General features: G+C 42.4%; 1 protein-coding gene across 2 annotated transcripts in view; it reads left to right on the top strand.

Annotated features, from left to right (window-relative positions):
• Positions 1–27,114, top strand: part of ARHGAP15 (Rho GTPase activating protein 15) — a 911,406-nt gene that overhangs the window by 719,902 nt on the left and 164,390 nt on the right. For both annotated transcript variants that reach the window (XM_073634231.1, XM_073634232.1), the window contains exon 13: positions 6,360–6,494. In XM_073634231.1, coding sequence (XP_073490332.1) covers positions 6,360–6,494 — 135 coding nt within the window. The remainder of the gene's footprint in view (positions 1–6,359; positions 6,495–27,114) is intronic.

Raw genomic sequence — 27,114 nt, 5'->3', positions numbered from 1 at the left:
TCACGGATAACATGTCTCAACTAATTTCGCAGCCTGAATACTGCTTCGTCAGGAGAATATCTGCAATTTGATTAACAAGCAATCAATGTCAAAGAAGCGGTATTCAGGCAGTGTTATCCATGAAATACTATCCCAATTCCCAATGTGATCCTCCGTTCTTTGGGGACCATTATGCTGGGGATATACATGGATTGCTATCATGTATTTTATGTATTTATTTATGTATTTTATCATGTGTTTTTTTATTCTATAATAACTTTCTATTAATAAAATTACTTATTTACTTATTATACACTTTAATTTAAACTAAACCAGTACCGCGATAGTCCATTTTCCTTGCTTTGGGGGATCGGTTGGGGACAGACCTCCTTATTTTCTCATTTCTCATATATTGGACGATGGTACACACCCCCTTCCCATTTTATTGAGCTTATACTTTTAGAGGCTACATACTTTTTATAGCAAATACAACGTTTTATATACATGTTAAGCCACTTTAGTGTTTTGTAGTATTTAACAAACCCTTTTGGTGACCAGGAGTCATTGAAGCTTAGATGCCCAGGCCAAGTTTAGCAGTATCAGTTAACGTGACTTTAAATTCATGACCATTGGTGTGCAAAGCCTATTATGGTGTGTATGTATGTATGTATGTATGCATTATGGTGTGCAACCCAGAGCAAAAACACACAAGCGTGTATATCAGCAGAGCAGTGGACAGTGTCAGTAGAGGAGAGATTGGTGTCAGTAGGACAGGGTCAGTAGTTTATTATTTTTATTATTTTTTACAATTTAATTTTTTATTATTTTTTACAATATTTAAATTTTTTTTTAATTACTTTTTACACACAGATCCCGGTTCTCGCTCTGTCAGGGTCAGCAGTCATCGCGCCCGCCGGGCACTCACATCGGCTCCGGGCACACAATGCGGGCACGCGCTCCTAGTTGCCAAAAGGTGAAGCGGCGTAAGGTATCGTCGTTTCGCCCAGGCGTACCATTCTGCCGCAGTAAAACTGCGATGGCTGGTCGGCAAGCAAAGATCTATAACAAAGAAAGATCTATAACAAATTGCAAGAGAGGGAGGGGGAGGAGGCAAGGTAAGATGAGATTAGCTTTAGGGTGAAGGTTTTAAATTTAAAGTGTTACTAAACCCAGTAAAATGAAAATAGTGCATCCACCCCCGCACAGTGCCCACAGCTTAAAAAAATCTTCTTTTTACATTAAAATACTGCCACTATATACCTTTTTGGATGATCTGTATACCATGGTTACATGTTAAACTGCAGAGTTTCTCCAGTGCTGAGAGTTCAGGTAGGAGGAGATTTCCACTGTAGCCTGTATACACGCCCACATGTGTGATGTCAATACCATGTGACCTGGCTATCTCTAAACACAAATAACTGTTCTCTCCAGCATAAAAAGACACAACTGAGCATGTGCAAGTCGGCTACTCTGCCTGTGTTAGCTGGCCTTCCCCAGATAGACAGTGCAGGAGGGGAGGATCTGTGCATGCAGGATAAAACAGCATTTTAACACAATGCAGAGCATTAACCCCTTAAGTTCCACAGTGAGTATAACAAGCATGCTATGCTGCATATACAGACTGATTTTACTGTTGTGGGTTTAGTAACACTTTAACTACTTCCATACCAGACACTTTCCCCCCTTCTTGCCCAGGACAATTTTTAGCTTTCAGCGCTGTCGCACTTTGAATGACGATTGCGCGGTCATACAACACTGTACCCAAACTAAATTTTTTATCATTTCCTTCCCACAAATAGAGCTTTCTTTTGGTGGTATTTGATCACCTCTGTGGTTTTTAATTTTTGCGCTATAAGCAAAAAAAGACCGACAATTAAAAAAAAAAAAAAAACTGATGGGCACTGATAGGCGACACTGACGGCACTGATAGGCGGCACTGATGGGCACTGATAGGTGGCACTGAATAGGCAGCACTGATGAGGAGCTACTGACAGGCATTACTGAGTGGCACTGATTGGCACTTTGATGGGGCACTGACAGGCATTTCTGATGGGGCACTGATTGGCACTTTTTTGGGCACTGTTGTGGGCACTGATCAGCACTGTTGTGGACACTGACAGGCGTTTATTATGGGGACAGGCTGGCAGGTGTTGGGCACTGATTGGCAGCTTTTGGGCACCTTTTGATGGGGGCTGTGCTGATAATCAATGTGCTGATTATCAATACAGACCCCCCCTCTGACAGGGAAAGCTGCCGATCGGCTCTCCCTGTCAGAGTTACAGAGGAAAGCCATTTACCGGCACTTCCTAGTTCACGCTGTGAACAGCTGTGATTGGTCACAACTGATCACATGGTAAGAAGCCTCTGTCAGAGGCTTCATACCATGATCGGAGTTGCAGTGTGTCAGACTGACACACAGCACCTCCGAACGCCGCCCTGCGCACCCCCGCAGGCTCGTGTCGACTGTGTTATCCTGATCACGTCATATGACGTCCAGTCAGGATATCACAACCACTTTGCCACCGTCATTCTGCTATATGGCGGGCAGCAAGTGGTTAACTAAAGAAAAAAACAGTAGTTAGCTAGCTTAGTTCATTTGTCTAATGCAGCCTTTCTCATCCCGGGTTCCATGAACCCCTATTGTTATTCCAAAAGTTGTTTTGGGGTTCCTTAAACAGTGATCAGTTTCTGCCTCTCAGATACGTACCTACAATGATCTTTTTAGTTGTCTGAAAAGGAGGGGATTCATAGAAATTACCAAAAATGTAAGCAGCTTTCTTCCAAGTGATCTTCATGCTAATGCATCATACTGTAAGTGCTAGATCAAAGTAATTATTTAGGAAGAGTTTCCTGAGACTAGAAAATGATTTCAAAGATTCCTCCATGGTAAAGGGATTGTAAAGCCTCAAAGTTTTTCACCTTAATTCATTCTATGCATTAAAGTGGTTGTAAACCCCATTCATGAAATCTGACCTGGGCGCATATATCTGTAGTGTTTACTTATCTTTCTCCAAAGCCCGAGAGTGTCTTTCTGCTGCTCCATTCCTCTGTTATAAAAATGATAACTTCTGATAAGTTCTCCGACAAACGAGATAAAACCAGCCTGAAATTTGTGTGAGGGAGGTTGCTATAAAAAGATTAGCAGAGAGCTAGTCTATTCACAGCTCTGCACATTCTTTCCTTCCTCTGCCTATGTGGAGGAGGGGGGGTTGCCTTTCCTCCAATCAGCTGTCACACGGTGGGTGTATGGCAAGACTCCCCTCCCAGTGCTGAATAGGAAGAAAAAATTCTAACACAATGTGCACTTTCTAAAGAATATAGCAAGCTGAAGACAGCATGTGAAGATATGTAAAACTTATTTAGGGAGATTTGTTTCATCTCTGTGTATCATATGAGGCTGTTCACTTCACTGGGTATATGTGAGGATTTACATCCGCTTAAAGGTGAAAAACCTTCATTGCTGCAGCGCTCCCCACAATACCCCCCCCTTTTCTTACCTGAGACCATTCGTTCCAGCGCCGTGTCTCATTGGACAGATTGATAGCAGCAGGAGCCATTGGCTCCCGCTGCTGTCAACCAAATCCAGTGACACGGGAGCGGGGGCGGGGTGAGTCCTGTCAATGGACGCAGCAGCAGGACTCAGGAGGATGCCCACACAGGTGCCCCCCAGGGAAAGCGGCATTCCATAGGGGCACCCGATGAAGGGGAGGAGCCAGGAGCGCCGGCGGGGCACCTCAGAAGAGGAGGGTCAGGGCTGCTGTATGCAAAACCCTTACATAGAGCAGGTAAGTATAACATGTTTGTTATTTTTATTTAAAAAAAAAAAAAAAACTTTTACAGGCCCTTTAAAATGTCTGACCAAGGCCTGGATGACATACAAATGCAGATGAACCACAATGAATGATGAGTGATTAATTTATCCTTACAGATGGGGCATGCTATAATCTTTCTATAGATGACATAGAGATTCAGTGCATATATGAGTCAAGGGCTACTTCGATTTCTGTAGAAAAAAGAGACATCTTGAGTGATCTTAGACATTTGTCAAAATTATGGTCATACAAACTTTAAAGGATATCTAAACCCAAGAACAAAAATGTAAAATATTATAGCTTACCAGACTTTAGGGTGGTGGCTGCTTTAGTTTTCATTTTTTAGACTAAGATTGAGTCAACAGGTAATGCCTGTTGACTCGGCCAGAAATTCAGTGTCCTTTTAACCTCCTGTGAGTTGAACGGGAAAGTAAAGATATGCTTATCTGTTTTCCAAACTATCTTCTTTAAAGGATGGCATATTTGTAGTCCAGTTAAGTCATGGCTCTATCCAGATATACAGTGCAGGGCTGAGGGTAGCCACCTAAGAACAGAAAGTGTGTTATTTGCAGAATTACCAGATTAAAAATAAAGCAAAATTTGACGGAAAAAAAAAATCATTTCTGCCAGCACATGAAAAAAATGGTAAACTGCAGTATGCTATATTTTTATTTTTGGGTTTAGATATATTTTATTTAATCTGTAAAGGGGAGCCTTTCTAAAACTTTTTAACACAAAGGAACCTTTGCTAAATAATTATTATATCTACAGTTCACAGAACATTAGCATTATGGTCAAAAAAAAGAAAAAAAAAGAAAAAGAAAAATCCCCCCTCTTACAGATTGCTAAAAAGATCATTGGTGTGAGTGGTTACTTATCTGAGAGGCATAAATCAGTCATTTCTCAAAGGAAGCCCTAGAAACCTCTGGAGCAGTGGTCTCCAAACTGCAGCCCCGGGGGCCGGATGTGGCCCTTTACTTGCCTTTATCTGGCCATTTGGGCACTATTTCGCCAACTGACACCAATAATGTGGCACCCATTCTCCCTGCTGACACCATCAATGGGGCACTAGTCTTCCACTGATACCAACAATGGGGCACTATTTCTCACATTAAAACCAAGGATGCGGTACTGATATTGGGGCAATTTTTACTCCCACTGCCCACAGCCTGGACCCCCTTATGCATGAAGGACAGTAAACTGGCTCTTTGCTTAGAATTATTGGAATTACCCCTACTCTGGAGGAACCCTAGGGATTCATGGAAGCCTGCTTGAGATAGGCTGGTATAGGTCCTATCACAAATATAGGCCCATGATCCAAAGTCACCCTTACGCCATCTATTTGTTGGTGTTCTTTGTTTATTATAGTTACTATACCACTGTGTTCCACACGCTCAGATGTTTCGACAATTTCCCGAAATACAATTTGCTAATCATGTTACTTTGTCAGAAAGGCGGAGTATTTAATGGAGTATTTAAATTCCTTCTTGTTTGTGAATTTGTTATTTCTTCTATACCTGAAATATTGTTCAAAGGCCCAGAACTAATTATGATTGTTATTTTTTTTTTCCCCTGCATAATACTTCCTTTTCCAAAACTTGCCTCTGAATAGCGAGGTGATGCGATGCCTAATTACCGTGTCTTTGATGTTTCGGCGAATACACCCAGATAAAACCAAGAAATAGTGGATAATTGTTTCATTCTTCTTAATTAAATATTGTCTCTGAGTTCTCGGTTTCAAGTCGGTAAAAATCCTCGGTTCAGGTTAGCTTCAAACGACTGTTTCGCTCTACGTGAGTGGGGAATTGTGAAAGAAGAGTGATTTTTGTGTCTGGCACGTTATCATTCCTGGCAGATTTGCACAGCCTAGGTAGAACAACGGGGGTTTGCCTAATATTGTTTCTGCAACACACTACCTTGCTGAGCTGAAAACAGAACGTTATTGAAATCATTAAAGAGAGGATTTGTTTTTGTCTACCGCCACCCCCCACCTCCCTTTCCCGTTCCTTTTCCTTGTTGATATTGCTGTCAGCCACAAATTAATGTGACAATGCTTACCTATAATTCCCCAGCACCTTCCATGGCTAGCATATGTAAAGCAATAGCTGATTTTTCTATCGTCAAGCTTAGCATATGTCTCATGTTGGCTCCATCAGGCCTTTGGGTCGGTCCCTTGAGCGGCACATCACTGGCAACTCTTAGCCCCTCGGCCTCGAAAAACCAAATAGCTTTGAATCATGTTGAGCTCTAATGCTAATTTCTGTGCTGATGCATTATGGGAATAAATGTATCTGACATGTTATGTCAATGCCATGTCTCTTTGTATCGCCTCTTTTTTTTGTGTCAGCTGCATTCCTACAGATGGTAATCCATAGAAAACACTCTTTTTTTTTCCTTCAGTTAAAAAAAAAAAAGGAAAAAAAAAAAAACAAGCACAGCACCAAACCTCTAGGTGCAGAAGGCTGTTAACGGTTGCTGATGATAGTAGGCAAACATTAACATAATAATTAGTGTCTTGTAATTGTTTCATTAAAACCAGTTGTTCCATTTCTCCCCGTGTTTTCCCAGAAGAGAAGCTGAATTTGGACGACAGCCAGTGGGAGGACATACACGTTGTCACAGGAGCACTCAAGATGTTTTTCCGAGAGCTGTCGGAGCCCCTGTTCCCACGTAGCTTCTTTGAGCAGTTTGTAGAAGCAATAAGTAAGTGGAATTTTTTTTTTGTCTTTTGTACACAAAATGGAAAACGAAATAACCGTACAGCCAAAAATAATTTTGGTGCGTTTTTTTTTTTTCTTTTTGCAAAGATTGTTTGCCGGTAATTTTCGAAGCTTTAAACAAAGGCAGACAAAAAAGGTGGAACATTCGATATGTTGCATGAAATTATTTCATGCTATTAATTGCTTTTCTCTGTTCCTTTTTAAACCATTCTTATATAGCAGAATGGAGTTTAAAACATTGACAGAACTGTGCTGTCTGTTATTGTGAGATACAGGAAGGCGAAAATTTAAGGTGGAAGCCAAAAACATGACCTAACAAAAGGTGTACACCTTGTCACTTTGGTGGAAGATGAGATGGAGAATGCTGGAGCTTGGATGGTGCCATGACCAATTTACAACAAAATGACAGTTTTAGCTATTTGTTACAGGAATCAAAATAACTAATTTCACAGTACGTAAAAGGTTTGCAAATTTCTGAATATGAATTATTGTCCTTATAAATTCACACACATGAACATTTATCTCCTCCAACTTTTTTGTAAATTATCTTTTTACAATGTAACTGACGTATATTCAAATAAGCCAACAAGAGGGTAGGTTTAAAAGACATTTCAAGCAAGCTTAGGTATATATATTTTTGCAGAGTTACTTTAATCCAACTTGGACCAATATAAATACAGTGGGGGAAATAATTATTTGATCCCCTGCAGATTTTGTAGGTTTGCCCACTTACAAAGAAATGAAGGGTCTATAATTTTTATCATAGGTGTATTTTAAATTATAGAGACAGAAAATCAACCAAAGATCCAAAAAAAAACACATGATACAAATGTTATAAATTAAGTTGCAGTTCAGTGAGTAAAATAAGTATTTGATCCCGAAGCAAAACACGATTTAGTACTTGGTGGAGAAACCCTTGTTGGCAAGCACAGAGGTAAGACATTTATAGTAGTTGGTTACCAGGTTTGCACACATCTCAGAAAGGATTTTGGTCCACTCTTCTTTACAAATCTTCTCTAAATCCTTAAGGTTTCTTGGCTGTCGCTTGGCAACTCGAAGTTTCAGCTCCCTAAATAAACTTTCTATAGGATTAAGATCTGGAGACTGGCTTGGCCACTCCATGACCTTAAAGTGCTTCTTGAGCCACTCCTTTGTTACCTTGGCAGTAGGTTTTGGGTCATTGTCATGCTGAAAGACCCATCCACAACCCATCTTCTGTGTCCTGGCTGAGGTAAGAAGGTTCTCATCCAAGATTTTACAATACATGGTCCTGTCCATTGTCCCCTCAATGCGATATAGTCGGCCTGTACCTTTAGCAGAGAAACAGCCCCAAAGCATCATGTTTCCACCTCCGTGCTTGACTGTAGGGATGGTGTTCTTAAGGTCATAGTCAGCATTTTTCTTCCTCCAAACATGGCGAGTCTAGTTAATGCCAAAGAGCTTAATTTTGGTCTCATCTGACCACAGCACTTTCTCCCAATCCTTATCTGAATCATTTAGATGCTCATTGGCAAACTTCAGACAAGCCTATACATGTGTCTTCTTGAGGAGGGGGACCTTGTGGGCACTGCATGATTTCAATCCATGGCGGCGTATTTTGTTACCAATGGTTTGTTTGGTGACTGTGGTCACAACTGCCTTGAGATCATTCACAAGCTCCTCCTGGGTAGTTCTGGGCTGATCCGTCAGTTTTCTCATGATCATCCTTACCCCATGAAACTAAATCTTGCATGAAGCTCCAGACTGAGACTGGCGATTGATGGTTATTTTGTATTTCTTCCATTTGCGAATAATTGCCTCCTTCTCACCAAGCTTTTTGCTGATGGTCTTGTAGCCCATTCCAGCCTTGTGCAGGTCTACAATCTTGTCCCCGATGTCCTTTGACAGCTCTTTGGTCTTGCCTATGCTGATGGGTTTGAATGGAAGAAAGAGATTCTGTGGACAGGTGTCTTTTATACACATAACGTGTTGTCATTAGGAGACCCTTCTTAAATTGACATAATCAGCCATAACCTTATGATCACCCACCTAATATTGAATAGGTCCCCTTTTTGACACCAAAACAGCCCTGACATGTCGAGGCATGGACACCACTAGCCCTCTAAAGGTATGCTATGGTATCTGACACCAAGCCATCAGTAGCAGGCACTTTAAGATCTGTAAATTGTGAGGTGGGGCCTCCATGGATCAGACTTGTTTTTTTCAGCACAACCCACAATGCTCGATGGATTGAGATCTGATGAATTTGGAGCCTCAAACTCGTTGCATTCCTCCAACCATTCTTGAACCATTTTTGCAGTGTGGCAGGGCACATTATCCTGCTGAAAGAGGCCACTGCCATCAGGGAATACTGTTTCCATGAACGGGTGTGCTTGGCCAGCAACAATGTTTAGGTAGGTGGTACATGTCAAGTAACATCCACGTGAATAGCAGGGCCAAGATTTCCCAGCAGAACATTACCCAAAGAATCACATCACATCAGCATTTAATTCTTCTTCCAGTGCAGTCTGGTGCCATCTGTTCCCCACGTAGGCAATGCACACACAGCTGGGCGTCTACGTGATTTAAAAGAAAACGTTATTTATCAGACTAGGCCACTTTCTTCCATTGCTCTGTTGTCCAGTTCTGAGGCTCCTGTGCCCATTGTAGGTGCTTTTAGCTGTGGTCAGCATGGGCACCATGACTGATCTGTGGCTACGCAGCCCCATACACAACAAACTGTGATGTCTATTTTTCTGCTTTCAGCACATCAGCTTCAGGGACAACATGTTTACTTGCTGTTCAATATATCCCACCAACTGTCAAATGCCATTGTAAAGAGATAATCTATGATATTCACCAAAGCCAGCCATACGTGGATTGAAATTGGCTGGTTCAACAAGGACCGGCTGAATTTGGATCCATGTATGGGCAGGGTGGCTGTATAAAAGTCAATCTACCGATCGACTCCTGTACAACCGCCCTGTCAGATTTTTGTCACTTGATTAGTGCCACGGGCTATAGGCAGCAGCGCTGATCAGTGTATTGAGACTGCGGGGAAGTCTTCCCACTGTCAGCAGGAGGATTCACCCACCCACACACTCGAAGGTTGAACAGAGAGAAATTAATTATCTATGGGCTACTTTAACCTGTCAGTGATCTTAATATTATGGCTGATTGGTGTACATTGTTCTAAGCTTTACCAATGTAACTATGAAAAACTTCAGCTTTAAAGCGTATGTAAACCCAAAAACAAATCTTGATAACAGTACTGATTGTCCATCATTAGATGTGTTTGTGTAGCTGCATTCGTTTATTTTTTGGGGGCAGTGGGCACCTGGTTTTGACAATTACCCACTCCCACTTCCGCCCAGATCACCTATGCAATCCAAATGAATGTTTGCCCCCCTCCCTTACTGCAGCCTTTTGGGACACACCACACACCATAGCTCCCAGACATCTGCGGGACCATTCACAAAGTACAATGCGGCTCATGCATGAGCAGTTGGAAGCTGTCTATGAAGCCGTAATAGGTTACAGCAGGCTTCCTCCACTAAACAAGATGGCGCCGGGGTGGGGACAGCACTGGATCATTGGACAGGTAAGTGTAAGTATTTGTAGCTGCTGACTTTTCATTTTTTCTTTCTAGGGTGAGAATCCTCTTTAAGTGAACATATACTTTTCTAAGTGAGCAACCTTTAGTATAACCAAATAGATAAGGTCAAACGATGGGGTCACCACTGTCAATCACCAGTTAAAAAGATATAGCGTTTCCAAGATTTTTATTGAAAGTGGACTATCCCTTTATCATATACATAATATTAAACACTTTAACTTTCAGAAACGTTGAATTTGGTTAAATTTCTTCCATTTACCTGTTATTTAAAACATCTTATTCCAGCATCTATTCCAAGCTAACATCTGACATATATTTTACAAATGTTTTATATTCCTGATTTGGCAGAAAACACTCAAATGCTTATTTATAAAGAAAAAAAAAAAATATTTGTGGTTTGCATGTCTTGTTCGACTATTGAAGTGTCAGATTTAAATACGGCCTGTAGTACTAACCTGAGACCTACAGAGACATCAGCATTCTCTAAACAAAATATTAGGTAGAGTTTTAACTCAGTAAAAGTTGGTGTCACCGGATTCCTTGTCTTCTGAACAAAAAATATCTGTTTGCACTGGTTGATTTTATTTTGATCCATTGTTCATTATGTTAATTTATTCTTACAAATACTCGTTCTGTTTAAAATATAATTTGCTATATTCTACACAGTTGTGCCAGCTGAAAATGCCTATGTAATATATACCTCTCTCGAATAGCAGCCAACCGAGTTGGGTTTGGCTGTGTCAGCCTGCAGTTGACTTTGACATATGACTGCAGTCTGGTATTCAAAGTGTAAAAATAAGTTTAATAACTGCAATTTCAACTCTGTATAGCTAAGATCATTTTCTCAACTACTGCGGTAGTTTAGATACATTAGGCCAATCTCACTATAAGACATTTTCAACAAATCTCACGTCATTCATATCTTCCGGATAAGAATGAGGCCAATACACTACTGCCGAGGGCACAGACTCTAATGAGACTCTTTTTATATAAAGTATCTTATAGACTATGGTGAGGGAAGAACCAAAAGAAACCAAAAATCTCTCCACAAAAAATACTGTCACGTAAACCATATTTTCTTCTTTCTATGACATAATTTTTATCACTTTATCACATTATTATTTATGTTCAGTAATCATTTATTTTTAAAGTTATCTAAAGTCAACCTTTGTTTTAGTTTTGGATAGAGCAGTGGCGTCACTAGGGTTGGTGTCACCCAGTGCAGTAAAACATGGTTTCAACCCCCCTCAGTAGGGCGCTAAGCAGGCTAGCGCATCGGCTAGGCTCTCCCCCCATTATTGTCCTCAGTGACCCAATTACTGTCCTCCGGCCCCCATTACTGTACTCTGTCCCCTATTACTGTTCTTCATCCCCCAATAATGCCCTCAATCCCCCCCAATAATGTCCTCAGCGACCCCATTAATATCCTCAGTGACCCAATTACTGTCCTTAGGCCCCCATTACTGTCCTCAGACCCCACAATAATATCCTCAGCAACCCAATTACTGTCCTCAGGCCCCCCCAATTTGTCCTCAACTACCCAATTACTGTTCTCAGTCCCCCCAATTAATATCCTCAGTGACCCAATTACTGTCCTTAGGCCCCTATTACTATCCTCAGCCCCCCCCCCCCAATAATGTCCTCAGTCCCCCCTATTAATATCCTCAATGACCCAATTACTGTCCTCAGGCCCTAATTCCTGTCCCCAGGCCCCTACTACTGTCCTTAGCCCCCAATAATGTCCTCTGTCCCCCCTCTTAATGTCCTCAGTGACCCCCATTACTGTCCTCAGTCTCCCCCATTAATGTCCTCAGTGACCCCATTACTGTCCTCAGCTCCCCCCTCACAGCAACCTATTACTTACCTCAAGCCCCCCCAGCTCTCCATAACTGTCTTCAGCTCCCCCCCACAGCGCCCCATTACTGTCCTCAGCCCCTCCCCAGCCCCTATTACTGTCCTCAGCTCCCCCCTCACAGCAACCTGTTACTTACCCCAAGCCCCCCCAGCTCTCCATCACTGTCCTCAGCTCCCCCCCCTCACAGCACTCCATTACTGTCCTCAGCTGCCCCCAGTCCCCCCCATTGCTGTCCTCAGCTCCCCCCATTACTGTCTTCAGCCCCCCCAGTGCCCCATTACTGTCCTCAGGTTCCCCCCCAGCGCCTCATTACTTTCCTCAGCTCCCCTCCCCACATTGCCCCCTCACCACTCCTCCTCCTGTCTTACCTTCCATGGACAGTCTGGAGGGCTGGAGATACAGCAGGTCTAGACAGAGGGTGGGAGCCCTGCATCCAAACTGGTAGCCCTGCCCTCTATCTTGAGCTGTCCTGCCTCCTGCAGATGGCTCCTGCCTAAGGGAATAACAGCAGCGCCGCGGCTTGTAAATGGTGAGATGGGTGTCACTCCATGGGGGGGTGGTGTCACCGGGTGCAGTCCGCACCCCTGTACCCCCATATATATATATATATATATATATATATATAATGCTTCCTCCTGCCAACTGTACTTTTATTTTCTCCACCTTTTGTACTGTATCACCTGACCCTCTGCTTCCTCCTGTATTAAATTGTATTGAATTGTATTGTAACTGTACTACCCTCATGTTGTAAAGCACTGCACAAACTGTTGGCTCTATATAAATCATTTTAATAAACAGAAACGAGGGGCAATGCAGTTCCGGCACCTCCAGCACTGAATATGATAAGGGGGTTGGGATATGCTGGAGGGTCTATTGATTCTGGCTGCTGGGGATCTATTGTCGATGGGGGGCTCTATTGTTGCAGAGAGGGTCAATTATTGCTGGGAGGGATCTACTGTTTAGGGAAGGATCTACTGATGCTGACTGCTGGCAGTGCTGGGAGCTCTATTGTGGCTGGGGTGGATCTACTGTTGTTGGGGGGTATATTGCTGCAGGGGTTCTATTGTTGCTTGGGAGATCTATTGTTGTTGACTGCAGGGGATCCATTTTACTACATTTCATTGTTATTCACAAATTCTATACAAATTACTTAACACCACAAAATAATATTAGGTTCTGTATTCTTTAAAAGGGGAGGTATTGGGCAGTATATAGTGGATTGAACCAAGGGACAGTGCTCAGAGGTGGATGAGGGGTGGAGACAAGAAATAAGGAGAGAAAAATTTAAAAATTATTAGGGAAAAGACACTCTGCCTGTCTCTGTATGCCAAGTTAGAGTCAATCTTAAAGTGATACTAAAGGCTCCAATGTTTTCTTCTTTTTAATAACAAACATGTTCAATGGTTTTGCACAAAGCTGCCCTGATCCTCCTCTTCTCGGGTCCCCAGCCGGCACTCCTGGCTCCAGTGGCGGCTGGTGCTCAAAATTTTTGGGGGGACGCAAACAAACTAAACAATTCTGAAAAATACTGAAAAAAAACATCAAATGCAGCCACTGTGCCCATCAAATGCAGCCACTGTGCTTATCAAATGCCACCTCTGTGCCCGTCAAATGCAGCCACTGTGCCCATCAAATGCAGCCACTGTGCCCCATCAAATGCAGCCACAGTGCTCGTCAAATGCCGCCACTGTGCCCTTCAAATGCCACCACTGTGCCCGTCAAATGCAGCCACTGTGCCCATCAAATGCAGCCACTATGCCTGTCAAATGTCGCCACTGTGCCCGTCAAATGCAGCCACAGTGCCCGTCAAATGCAGCCAATGTGCCCGTCAAATGCAGCCACTGTGCCTGTCAGATGCCGCCACTGTGACCCCCCGCCCGCTCGCTGACTGCCTGGCACTTACCCCATCTTGGTGGGGGATCAGGCAGCGGGTGACGGCGGCGAGCTGTGGGATGGTGGGATGAGCAGCGGGTCAGGCAGCAGCTCCTGTGTCCTCCATTTGTCTCTTCTTCCTTCCTGCTAGGCATCCAATTGAAGCGACTGTGCCTTCAGCCAATCAGGTGGCAGGTATTAGACCCACGCCATTCGCTTTTCTAACACACTTTAGCGGGCTCCGAACACAATTCTCTGCGGTCCGAGTCCACCTTTTTTGAAGCCTATTAGAGCCTATGGCTCTAATAAGGTGCTTTAAAAACACCCCTGCCACTGTAATTCAAGCGCCGAAAAGGGGTCGGACGCCTGAATAGGGGTTGGCTACAGCAGCCATGGATAGATTCATGCAATGCATGAATCTATCCATTCTACACAGAGGGGGCAGCGCCCGGGCACCCCTAATGGACAGGCTGCCACTGCCTGGTTCCCCCCCCTGCCAAGTACCCCCATAGCAAGTGGCTTGCTATGGGGGTACTCATGTGTGCTTGGTCCAAAGCCACGCCCCCTGCTCCCTCTTTACTGGCTGTGATTGACAGCAGCGGGAGCCAATGAGGAGGCATAGAGCCGGGACAGCACTATCAATTTGGCACATTTTGGATCGAGATCAGGCTCAGGTAAGTATGGGGAGATGGGGGGGCTGCATGCTGAAGATATTTTACCTTCAGCCTTTACAACCACTTTAATTTCCTCCAGTTTCATTATCAACAAATTGCAGGTGATACTTTTTGACTTTAGTGCATCCATGGCGCCACTTTGCAAAGATGGAGCTATTAAGAACTACCTGCATTTTCTGTGCATGATGGTAAAGCTACCAAACCTGGCCACAGGGATTTTTGGATATGGTGCAGGCTGTTTTAAAGGGGCCATATTATCAGAAAAGTGTTGTAATTGCTTTATTGAATTTCCTCCAGTGTCTTTGCTGCACTAAAACTCATCCAGCGCTGTCAGCTGTACGTTCTGGACTACAGAGCTCACATGCATAGATTTATTTATTTCTCAACAAAACAATGCTGCTGCATTGGCCCCCAATATACAGTCTACACACAATGTGTGGAAAAAGGGCTTTTGGGAACTGTAGTTCTGGGGTCATGTCTGCACCAACAGAAGCTGACTTCCCAGCAAGATGTCTCTTATTACAGGAACAAGGAATGGGGGATGTCAGGAGCTACTCCAAAAGATACCCCATGACAAAAAGGAATTATTTATGGATTAACTCGGTACCCAGGGAATGGACAAATACACACAGGAATGAGATAAAAGAAGCGAAATACTATGGAATATGCCCCAGATCAGGGGTAGGCAACCTGGGGCCCTCCAGCTGTTGCAGAACTACAAGTCCCATCATGCCTCTGGGAGTATTTGTAACTGCCAGCCTTGCAATGCCTCATGGGAAATGTAGTTCCACAACAGCTGGAGGGCCCCAGGTTGCCTATCCCTGTCCTAGATTAAGAGCAGTAGGGTTTCGGGATACCTTTGGGTAATGCCTGGACATATACTTTAAGAACCTCAACGTGTGTCCTTGTTCTAAAACAGCTAAATTGATGTATTCATAATTTTTGAGTAAAGTTATAATATTCATTGAAATATTAAACACATCGGCAACACTGAATTTTTCAGCATGATTTCACATGCAATTCTGCTAATTAATCAAAAATGTTGACACAAAATTAGTCAGTAGTATTAAACTTAAAGTTCACTCACAGACGTTCATACTGATACAAAATGTGCGGTATGCAGCAAAAAAAGGAAAAAATACTAAACTTGCATTTCTTCGTGTGATTTTTTTTTTTTTTTTTTCCTATCCTAAATTTTCTTGCAGATGCTTGGCCTGTCTCCTAACTCATGCTAATTATATTCATAATTAAATGTTAAACAAGACTTGACTGAAGCCAACTGGCTTGCACAGGTGTCTTTGTGTATGAACGGCTTACTGCATATACAATAAATCTTTGCACCCCAATGGGCCCTTACGAAGGAGCCACTGAAGGTGAAAGCCCCACTGTTCAGAGACAAAGTATGCTGTTCAAGAACTGAACAAATACCAGCCATGAAGGAATATCACAAAGAAGGAACAAAGACTTTGGGAAAAATATCAAACATAGGTAAATTAGAAGATTCTAGATTTAAACAAAGCTGGATAAATTAATTTTCTTTGATTTAGAAGGGTTTTAAAGCTGAGCTGCAAGAAAAATATGTTTGATATAGTTAGCTGTAGACTGGTTTCTTGCCAAAAGGGTTAGAATTATGTTCAGGCAGTTCAGAAATCCAGATAATCCTGCCTGAAAACATGGACAGGTCGGTGAACACACTTTTCTCCAAGGCAAGTAAGCAATATAGCTTTGTCACAAAATTGCCCACCGTGACCCAACCTTCATCCATCCTGACTTCCCCTTCATCCATCCTGACTTCCCCTTCATCCATCCTGACTTCCCCTTCACCCATCTCTCTGGTGACTGGACATTGTGGCAGTGTCGTTACACTGATAAGGCCATCAACTATCTTCTCTTGTCAGCAGTCTCCTAGTCTTAGATTGGTAATGCTATGCAGTACAGTAGAGCAGCCTTTCTCAACCTTTCCCCCAGAGGAGCCCCTAAAATCATTTTTAGGTCTTGAGGAACCCCTGCCTAAACCAATTCATCAGATTCAGTGGGGAGAATGCCCCTTACATTCGTGATCAGCAGGAAAAATGTGCCTTACATTGGAGGTTCATGAGATGAACCCTTATGCCCCGTACACACGGTCGGACATTGATCGGACATTCCAGTAACAAAATCCATGGATTTTTTCCGACGGATGTTGGCTCAAACTTGTCTTGCATACACACGGTCACACAAAGTTGTCGGAAAATCCGATCGTTCTAAACGCGGGGACGTAAAACTCGTACGTCGGGTCTATAAACGGGGCAGTGGCCAATAGCTTTCATCTCTTTATTTATTCTGAGCATGCGTGGCACTTTGTCCGTCGGATTTGTGTACACACGATCGGTATTTCCGACAACGGATTTTGTTGTCAGAAAATTTTATCTCCTGCTCTCCAACTCTGTGTGTCGGAAAATCAGATGGAAAATGTCCGATGGAGCCTACACACAGTCAGAATTTCCAACAACACGCTCCGATCGGACATTTTCCATCGGAAAATCCAACCGCGTGTATGGGGCAATACACTTGTTCACTTTATGAACTTTATTTTCGATACATAAATACTAAATATAGTTCACTTTAGTTTTGTATCCATTCATATGGATTAGTGTGATATTTTATGTTTATTTTTTTCATAGCATTTTCACCAATTTCGTTTATCAATTTTTTATTATTAATCATTTTACTATATGTGTGAATAGATTTTATGCGCGAGATCCTCCCACCTTTACTATTTTATTGAAGTGTAATGTGAACACTTGTTGATTTTGCTGCTGTCTTTACAAGACATCATCACACAAAAATAATTGTTAATATTACCTAATATTATCAGCATTTTTTTGTCACCTTCTACACATTTTCACTATTACTCGTCAACAGCGCGAAGGACACTTCCACTTGCACTTCCCCGTAAGAAGGCTTCAGGGGCAGGTAAAGAGCCAATAAGAAATCACCGCCTAGATCTAAGGGTTCTATCCCTCCCTGAAAGACTGGAGGCAGCCGCACAGGATGAGCCATTGCCCCTGTCAGGCTTGCAGCCTCTCCCAACATTGCAGCCCTGCATTGGTCTTTTTAAGATGGTTGTTTGCATCAGAAAATCCGATCGGTCTGAACGTGGTGACGTAAAACATGTACGTTGGGACTATAAACGGGGCAGTAGCCAATAGCTTTCGTCTCTTAATTTATTCTGAGCATGCGTGGAACTTTGTGCGTCGGATTTGTGTACACACAATCGAAATTTCCGACAACGGATTTTGTTGTCGGAAAATTTTATAGCAAGCTGTCAAACTTTGTGTGTCGGAAACTCCGATGGAAAATGTGTGATGGAGCCCACACACGGTCGGAATTTCTGACAACAAGGACCTATCACACATTTTCCGTCGGAAAATCCGACCGTGTGTACAGGGCATAACAGTGGTAGTCAGAATGCAGCCCTTACATACCACTAAAAATGATGATTGGTATCTTCTGCTGGCTCTGCTGAGTGGTTTTGGACTCAGAACTTTGCAGGCACCACCGAATGGGAGGTGTGGGGGGGGGGGGGCTTTTTGCACTTTGGCATCCCTGCCTTGGGTGCCAGAGGACTTTGTTCCACCACTGGAAGGAGAATAATGATTGTTTCTATAGGCAACAAAAACACTCCATCCTTCTAATGCTTTGACAGACATGTCCCCTTGTTCTGTGTATATCAGGTGTGAACCAAGCTATATACATTTCAGGAGCCAGACTGATCAGAGCCATCTGGATGTTGCAGAGAGGAAGGGAGCAGCTGTACTCACTGAGCACCCCAATAATTCCAGGTGCCAGTCCATTTTGTAGGTTCCATGTCACCCTGGTGTCTGGGATACGGCCAGTCTTGTTGTCATTTACACCCAGAGAGACTGTTTAGCTTTTCTAGTCTTTTCTCCGAAAACAGATGGAAAGAAGATGGTCCTCATCAGAAAGGATTTTTCTTCTTTCTTTAGTCATCATCCATACACGTGTCAGGCACATCTGCTGCATCCTTCAGGTGTGCCAAACGTTTGTACTTTAGAGCCATTTTAGGACACTTTGTGCCTGGCTTTCAGATGTTATTGTGTAGTTCATCATGGGTGGCGGCTTTGGAAAAACATGTTTAAGCTGAATTCCACATATACGCCAAATGTTTTTTCTGAACAAAGCAATTCTAATATGTTCAGTCTGACTTGTTGTGACCCAGGTTTCCTTTTTAGACAGCACAACCAGGTATAAGACTTTACTTTTCTCTACGTCCACTTGACAGTGCAGCCTGGTCCATTCCAGCCTGGTGATTGGACAATGAATGAGCAGTGGGCAACCCTCTTCTCTCCTCTCCTGCCAGCATGTTCAGACAGCACTGTGCAAATCAGTAGTATATAGTAGCCCTATCTGGTTCTGAATGTTATCCTCCCTTTTCCAGTTTGAGTATTGCTGTACAGGAGTTTATAGGAAGCTATAGGAAACATAATACATATTTAAGTATGAATTCTAGCTGCTTTTTAATATATTTTTTAAATATATTTTAAAGAGCACATAACTGGAGTGAATAGTGTTTTTATATGAGCTTTTACGCTTACACAAAGCTATCTATCCTTCCTTTGGAGGACCGAGGGGAGGGCGAGTGTGTGCTGCTGGTGGGACTGGTATTAAAGTAAACCTGTTGCTTTGCCCTGTGTAGGAAAAGCACAGAGTCACTTTAACCTTTAAGTAGGACTGAATTTTACTTGTTTTCAAGCCAAATTTCGTAGGTAGTATCTGATTTTTCTCCTGCTACTATATAAGACAGATTTCTTCCTCTGCTGTCAATGGTTGTTATGGAAGCATTGGGTTCCAACACCTGCTGCACCCTTAGCACCCAGTGACATCAACTGGCCCCATTCACTTGCTGGCTGCCAATCCTCAGCTACATAAACAATGAGGACCCCACGCAAAAAAAGCCCCCCTCCCCCTGCCAAATTCTAAACCTGACCCTTCCAATTTGGCATGGACCCTTATCCGAGCACGTAGCCTGGCAGTCCAGGAACTGGTGGGGACGAGAGGGCGTTCTCCCTCCTGAACCATACCAGGTCACATGATCTCAACATAGTGGGGGCACCTTGCCAGGGTAGACCTTCCTGGCAAGGCAACTTGTCCCCAAGTGGATGAAGGGGGACTGCGGGAGGCAGCTTATCAGAATCTGGAATCTTTTAACATTAAGGGGGCACCCAGATACCAGCCCCGCATGTAAATAATTCAGGGGTACTATCTACTCATTCACACAAAAAAAAGTAAAGTGTAAAGAAAAACAAGGACACGCTTTTGACAAGTCCTTTAATAAAAATTTTTTAAAAAAGTGCTCAAAGCTTTGCAGTTTGTTTCCTGCCATACTGTAGAGAATGCCCTTGTTCTGTGTGTGTGGAAGCAGCGGTCTCTCTGCAGAGGCCCACCATGCCTCCTGCTGAGTCAAAGATAGAGCTCTTCAAGGACTCAGCAAGGGGCATAGTCTTTGCTGATTGGAAAGCTAGATATCTGACTCAACAGAGAACATACTGGACCTCTGCAGAGACTATTGAGGTGTGTGCAGGCTATTGCATTAGGGTGTGCACCCCAATGCTCAAACACACATGCCTTTCTCTGCAGTCTCAGCTGTACGATGCAGTGAATGAAAAGGAAGTGCTCTGTGCTAAGCAGCTTCCTGTTCATTTACAAACGGAAGCATTGTAAACAAAGTTTACTATGCTTCAGTTATGAATAAACACAGTGAGTGAGTGTGTTCACTGTGTTCATTTAGAAAAGGACATTTACTTCCCCTTCCACTGTTCTCCATTCTGAAACATCCCCCCCTGCATCAGCCAGGAAGAGAGGAGGGAAATGACTAAGCCCTGGGGGCGGAGTGAAACGTGTTGGTGGCTTGGCCTGGTCGGAGTCCAGGCTGAGGTTGCCACTCCATCCATTCACTGCAGCTGGACACCATAGATGTGTTACTTCCAGGGGTCACCCTTCCTTTCTTGAACCTTTGCAGGAGCCAGGATGGGCTCCATCCACCCTGTCAGCACTCTAGCAGCAGCTGCGGATGCACTGTCCACATACCCCCTCGCTATCGAGCCTGAGAGGCCCACACACTTTTCCCAGGTCAAAGAGAGGAGGGAAGCCAGCAGCACTGCATGGTGGGGGGGGGGAGGGCAACACGTGGAGAAGCCTGGGCAGTATGGGGAATCTGCACCACTCATTAGACATGTGCACTGACAAACAATGTTTTCGTTTCATTTGGTTTTTTTGCTTTTTTTGGAAATTTGGAAATTCGAAAAATTCGGAATTTTTTCAAATTTCCAAATTTACGAATTTTCCGAATTTACGAATTTTCAAATTTCCGAATTTCCGAATTTTCGAATTTTAAATTTTCAAATTCCGAATTTCCGAATTTTCTAATTTTCTAATTCCAAATTTCTAAATGATTGAATTCCGAATTTCCGAATGTTTGGATTTTCGGAATTCGGAAATTCAGAAATTTGAAAATCCGAAAATTCGAAAATCTGAAAAAAAGAAAGAAATCAGTAAAATTTGAAATAATAACTAACTAGTAATAACTAACTATTAAATTACAGGTATTGGAATTTCCTTTCAAATTTGGCTGTTTGTGAACGTAACAAATACAAATTTATCTGAAGTTACGAATTATCCAAAACAACGAATGCCGTATCTAAACAAATGGAATGGAACAAATTAAGAGTAAATAATAATAATAAAAAGGTTTTATTATTATTATTATTATTATTTATTATTATTAGATCATTATGTTCCACTCATTTAGATACGGCATTCGTTATATCAGATAATTCCTTCAAATAGGTTCACTAACAGCCAAATTTGAAAGGAAATTCCAATACCTATAATTTAATATTCATTATTAGTTAGTTGTTATTTCAGATTTTCGGGTTTTCAAATTTTCAGATTTTCATTCTTATTTTTGGATTTTCAAATTTCCAAATTTTTGAATTTTGGAATTTCCTCATTTTGAATTTTTGAAATTTCGAATTTTCGAAATCTTGAATTTCCGAATTTCCAAATTTCGAATTTTTGAAAATTCCGAAATTTGGAAAGTCGAAATTTGGAAATTCGAAATTCGGAATTGGGAAATGTGGAAATTGAAAAATTTAGAAATTCGAAATTTTGGAAATTGAAAAATTAGGAAATTAACGAATTTGTTAAAATTCATTAAAAAACGAATTCGGAACTAAACGAAATACACATGTCTGCAAACTCATGGTGATAGGGGTGTGCCCAGGCACACCTAGCACACCCCCTGCACACGCCTATGTTTAGCTTTCACATACAAAGCAAGCGTGGCATGGCAAAATAAATTCTCCGATCCCTTCTCAACAAAAGCATCCAGATCCCATGCTGAGAGCACACAGTGCCAAAATCCTAGCACCAGAACAAACTGGTCTGGACTTCACCCTACCAGTTTTCCTAGCTGGGACAGAACTGTGTAAATCCAGCTTTAATCGACCTATGTTGGGGGCAAGGTTGTTCATCATGCAAATAACAACTTGTCCAGCGAATTACTTTAGAATTCAAATGTTGCGGCTGACCGCGGAGATTAAAGCAACCAATACTGATGTGAAAAACATTAACACTTAGCCCTGGGAAATCCTGTGAGCTTGCGCCAGAAACATCATCCATATATTAATGAAACCTCTTGACTCGCAGAACACCATTTATCAGAGCAAAGTATTTAGAGGACTTGCAGCTGGATATCCGCCACTTTATAAATGATACATCAAAACTAACTTTAACAAAGAAAGAAAAATAATAATAACATGAGGGCAATAGAGAAGAATTAAGCGTGCATGTTGCATTAAGGTCAAAGAAAGTAGAGGAACAGAGCGATCCCCCCACCCCACCCTTGTAACACAAGCGTAACCTCCATAGCCAGCACAGGGATGCTGGCGCCAGGAACACAAGCATGAATTCAGTAGCAGATGTCAAGGTCTGCAAGTCGTGTCCAGCCAGCTTCAATTTGCACATGTTCCTAAGCAGCTAAAGTGAATGCTTTGTGTCATCATTTACAAGCAGATCAGCATCAATAAATCATGCATCCTGTTAAAAGTTATCTTGATTACATACATCTTGTTTAATATTTATAATTGCAAGTTATGTTCATAGTCCCGTTTCAGCTTTTTCTTTTTTTTCTTTTTTTTTGATGTGGCTACTTGGAAGACATTACAATAAAGTTGTCACAAACTTGGGCTGTTCAAACTGTACATATGATACAAAAAAATGCAATAAAGGGGAAGTTGCAGTTAGCCAAAAACGGAGTGTCTAAATGTTAAGTTGATCCAAACATATTATATGCAGTTATGCACAAATCTTGACATTTTTCATGAAATAGATGTAAGCCCCCAACTGAATGATAATGAGTTTGCTAAAGAATCATAAGCAATTGGCATTTCTTAAAAAAAAAAATACTTAAAGGGTAACTCCATTTTCATGGGGAAAAAAAAATAGCAAATAAAGAAAAAATAATATAGCGCATATAGTTACATAGTAGGTGAGGTTGAAAAAGGACACAAGTCCATCAAGTCCAACCTATGTGTGTGATTATGTGTCAGTATTACGTTAGATATCCCTGTATGTTGTGGTCGTTCAGGTGCTTATCTAATAGTTTTTTTAAACTATCGATGCCCCCCTTTCTTCGTAAAGAACCCTCTACGCAGTTTAAGGTTAAACCTCTTTTCTTCTAATTTTATTGAACATTTATTTTATTGTCTTGTTTTTTTTTTTTTTTTTTTTTTAATTCTCTTTATTGATTTTTAATAGATTTATAGAAACAGAACCTTGGGGCATTCCCCGGCTCAAAAAGTACCATGTAAATCGGTTATTTTATTGTCTTGTTAAACTCCCTTCCACGAAAAAGTTTCAGTAGTTTTTTAAATTTATATTTATTTTATTTTTTTACTAGTAATGGCGGCGATCAACGACTTAGCGCGGGACTACGCCATTGTGGCGGACAAATCGGACACTAAGTGACACTTTTGGGGCACCAGTGACACCGATACAGTGACCAGTGCTAAAAAATATGCACTGTCACTGTACTAATAACACTGGCAGGGAAGGGTTTAACCTCAGAAGCGATTAAAGGGTTAAATGTGTTTCCTGGTAGTGCTTGTTAATTGTGTGGGGGTGCTTAAACTGTGAGAGGACAGAGATTAGGGTCTTCCCTAATAACAGAATGGTGACCTGTCTTGTTTACATAGGTAGACTGGTGTTCTGCCTCTGTCGGGAACGATTGGTGGGTCCTGGCGGACATCGGGTCCATTGTGTCCACCAGTGGTGCAGACCCGGAAGTGCAAAATCACTGGAGGTTGTAACCCTAAAAAAAAAAAAAGAAAAGATCCTGTTCCTTTAAAGCAGGTTAAACAGCCGAGTGCTTGAGCTGTCTAAACTGTTCCTTTCTATGCTGTAAAAAAACTGGTAGATCTTGCCTATTCCTGTGTCCCCCTATGTAAACTGACCACAGTAATCATGGCTGCTGATCCATGATACCGTGCTCAGTTTAAATGCCTCCGTCATCCCGCTGTGTTAGAGTCTCTCCTCTCCCCCCCCTCTCCCCCTTCCTCCCTGCCTGTCAGCTCCTAGTGCGTGAGCAATCTCCTCCCCGCCCCTCTCCTCCTGCCGCTATTAGTAGCTGAGAGTAAAGTCAGAGAAGGATTACTGCCAGCCCCTCTGTTCTAATAAGGTACAGTGCATCTGGAAAGTATTCACAGTGCTTCATTTTTTCCACATTTTCTTATGTTACAGCCTTATTCCAAAATAGATTAAATTCACTATTTTCCTCACAATTCTACAAACAATACCCCATAATGAGAACGTGAAAGAAGTTTGTTTGAAATCTTTGCACATTCATTAAAAACAAAAAACAAAAAAATCACATGTGCATAAGCTTTCACAGCCTTTGCCATGCCACTCAAAATTGAACTCAAGTGCATCCTGTTTCCACTGATCATTCTTGAGATGTTTCTACAACTTAATTGGAGTCCACCTGTGGTAAATTCATTTGGAAAGGCACACACCTGTTAATATAAGGTCCCACATGTGCATGTCAGAGCACAAACCAAGCAATGAAGTCCAAGGAGTTGTCTGTAGACCTCCGAGACAGGAATGTATCGAGGCACAGATCTGGGGAAGGGTAAAGAAAATTTTCTGCAGCATTGAAGGTCCCAATGAGCACAGTGGTCTCCATCATTCTTAAATTAAGAAAGTTTGGAACCACCAGGATTCTTCCTAGAGCGGGCCGCTCAGCCAAACTGAGCGACCGGGGGAGAAGGGCCTTAGTCAGGAAGGTGACCAAGAACCCAATGGTCACTCTGACAGAGCTCCAGCGTTTCTCTGTGGAGAGAAGAGAACTCCACCAATCAGGCCTGTATGGTAGAGTGGCCAGACATAAGCCACTCCTCAGTAAAAGGCACATGACAGTCCACCTGGAGTTTGCCAAAAGGCACCTGAAGGACTCTCAGACCATGAGAAACCAATTCTCGGGTCTGATGAAACAAAGATTTAATTCTTTGGCCTGTATGGCAAGCGTAATATCTGGAGGAAACCAGGCAACACCTGGCCAATACCATCCCTACAGTGAAACATGGAGGTGGCAACATCATGCTGTGGGGATGTTTTTCAGAGGCAGGGACTGAGAGACTAGTCAGGATCGAGGGAAAGATGAATGCAGCAATGTACAAAGACATCCTTGATGAAAACCTGCTCCAGAGCGCTCTAGACCTCAGACTGGGGCAAAGGTTAATCTTCCAATAGGACAACGACTCTAAGCGTACAGCCAAGATAACAAAGGAGTGACAACTCTATGAACGTCCTTGAGTGGCCCAGCCAGAGCCCAGACTTGAAACCGATTGAACATCTCTGGAGAGCTGTGCAATGATGAACCCCATCCAACCTGATGGGGCTTAAGAGGTCCTGCAAGGAAGAATGGGAGAAACTGCCCAAAAATAGGTGTGCCAAGCTTGTAGCATCATACTCAAAAAGTAATTGGTGCCAAAGGTGATTCAAAAAAGTATTGAGCAAAGCTGTGAATACTTATGTACATGGGTTTTGTATCATGTTTTATTTTTAATACATTTGCAAAGATTTCAAACAAACTTCTTTTACGTTGTCAATATGTTATTGTTTGTAGCATTTTAAGGAAAATAATAAATGTAATCCATCAATTCCAAATGGAATCCATTCTGTATACTATACAGTGTAAATGTTTTTTTTTTTAAATGATGCAGCTAAATACCTTATTTCAGATTGCCTAAGTGCGGTCACATGACCTCCCGCCGCTCTCCTCCCCTGATCTACAGTGGGAGGGGCTGAGTGGACAGCACAGCGGTCACGTGATCTCCCGGCTGACATCAGAGCCCTTACATCGGGGGAGGAGAGCGGCGGGAGGTCAAGTGACTGCACAGCGGCGATCTAAAATAAGGTATTTATTGGTATAATTTTAAAACATTTACACTGTGTAATATACCTTATTAGAACAGGGGGGCTGGCAGTAATCCTACTCTACGACTTTACAGTCACTTTAATCCGAACCCCATTGAAGTCAATCAAAGCTGAATCTTAGAAATCAGCAATGGCCATTTTCAAGGCTGGATACTGCACTGGGGGTCATATACTAATGCAAATAATAGGATTTTTTAATACAGCTTACCTGTAAAATCCTTTTCTTGGGAGTACATCACGGGACACAGAGCTCTATCAATTACTTAGTGGGTTAGATAGTCACCATCAGGTGATTGGACACTGGCAAACCCTAATTACAAAGCGAGTTCCTCCCCTATATAACCCCTCCCATATAGAGAGTACCTCAGTTTTGTAGCAAAGCAATAAGTATCCCAATGTATATATGCATAAATCCTGAAGAGGGGCGGGAGCTCTGTGTCCCGTGATGTACTCCCAAGAAAAGGATTTTACAGGTAAGCTGTATTAAAAAATCCTATTTTATTGTACATCACGGGACACAGAGCTCTATCAATTACTTAGTAGGATGTTCCAGAGCAATGCCCAAACTGAGGGGAGGGAGACACAGATTAAAAAGCAGACCGCCATCGGACGTGAGGACCTATTCTGCTGCCTGCAGCACACTGCGCCCGAAGGCAGTATCCTCATGCTCTTTCACATCCACCCGAAAGAATTCGGTGAATGTATGGATGGAAGACCAAGTTGCAGCCTTGCAGATCTGAGCCAAGGTGGCTTGGTGAAGAACTGCTCTGATCAAGTGTGCTCTCAAATGAAAAAAAAAAAGGAATTTTCATCTTGAAACCATAAGCCTGAACAATAACCTGACGAATCTACTTAGAGATAGTAGATTTCAACGCTGCCTGGCCCTTTCTAGGACCTTCCGGCAGCACAAACAAAGCATCATCTTTTCATATCAGAGCAATCGCTTTCAGATAGACCTTGACTGCTCTTACTACATCAAGAGAGTGTAACAATCGTGCAAGGATGGTAGGACAACATCTTGGTTCAGATGAAATCCTGATACCACCTTAGGCAGCAAAAAGCTGTTAATTCTGATACCCCCTGATAGCAGAGGCTATGACAACCAGAAACT

The sequence above is a fragment of the Aquarana catesbeiana genome, linkage group LG06 (genome assembly GCF_042186555.1).
Source record: "Aquarana catesbeiana isolate 2022-GZ linkage group LG06, ASM4218655v1, whole genome shotgun sequence".
Lineage (NCBI taxonomy): Eukaryota > Metazoa > Chordata > Amphibia > Anura > Ranidae > Aquarana > Aquarana catesbeiana.
This window is presented reverse-complemented; position numbering and strand designations above follow the sequence as displayed.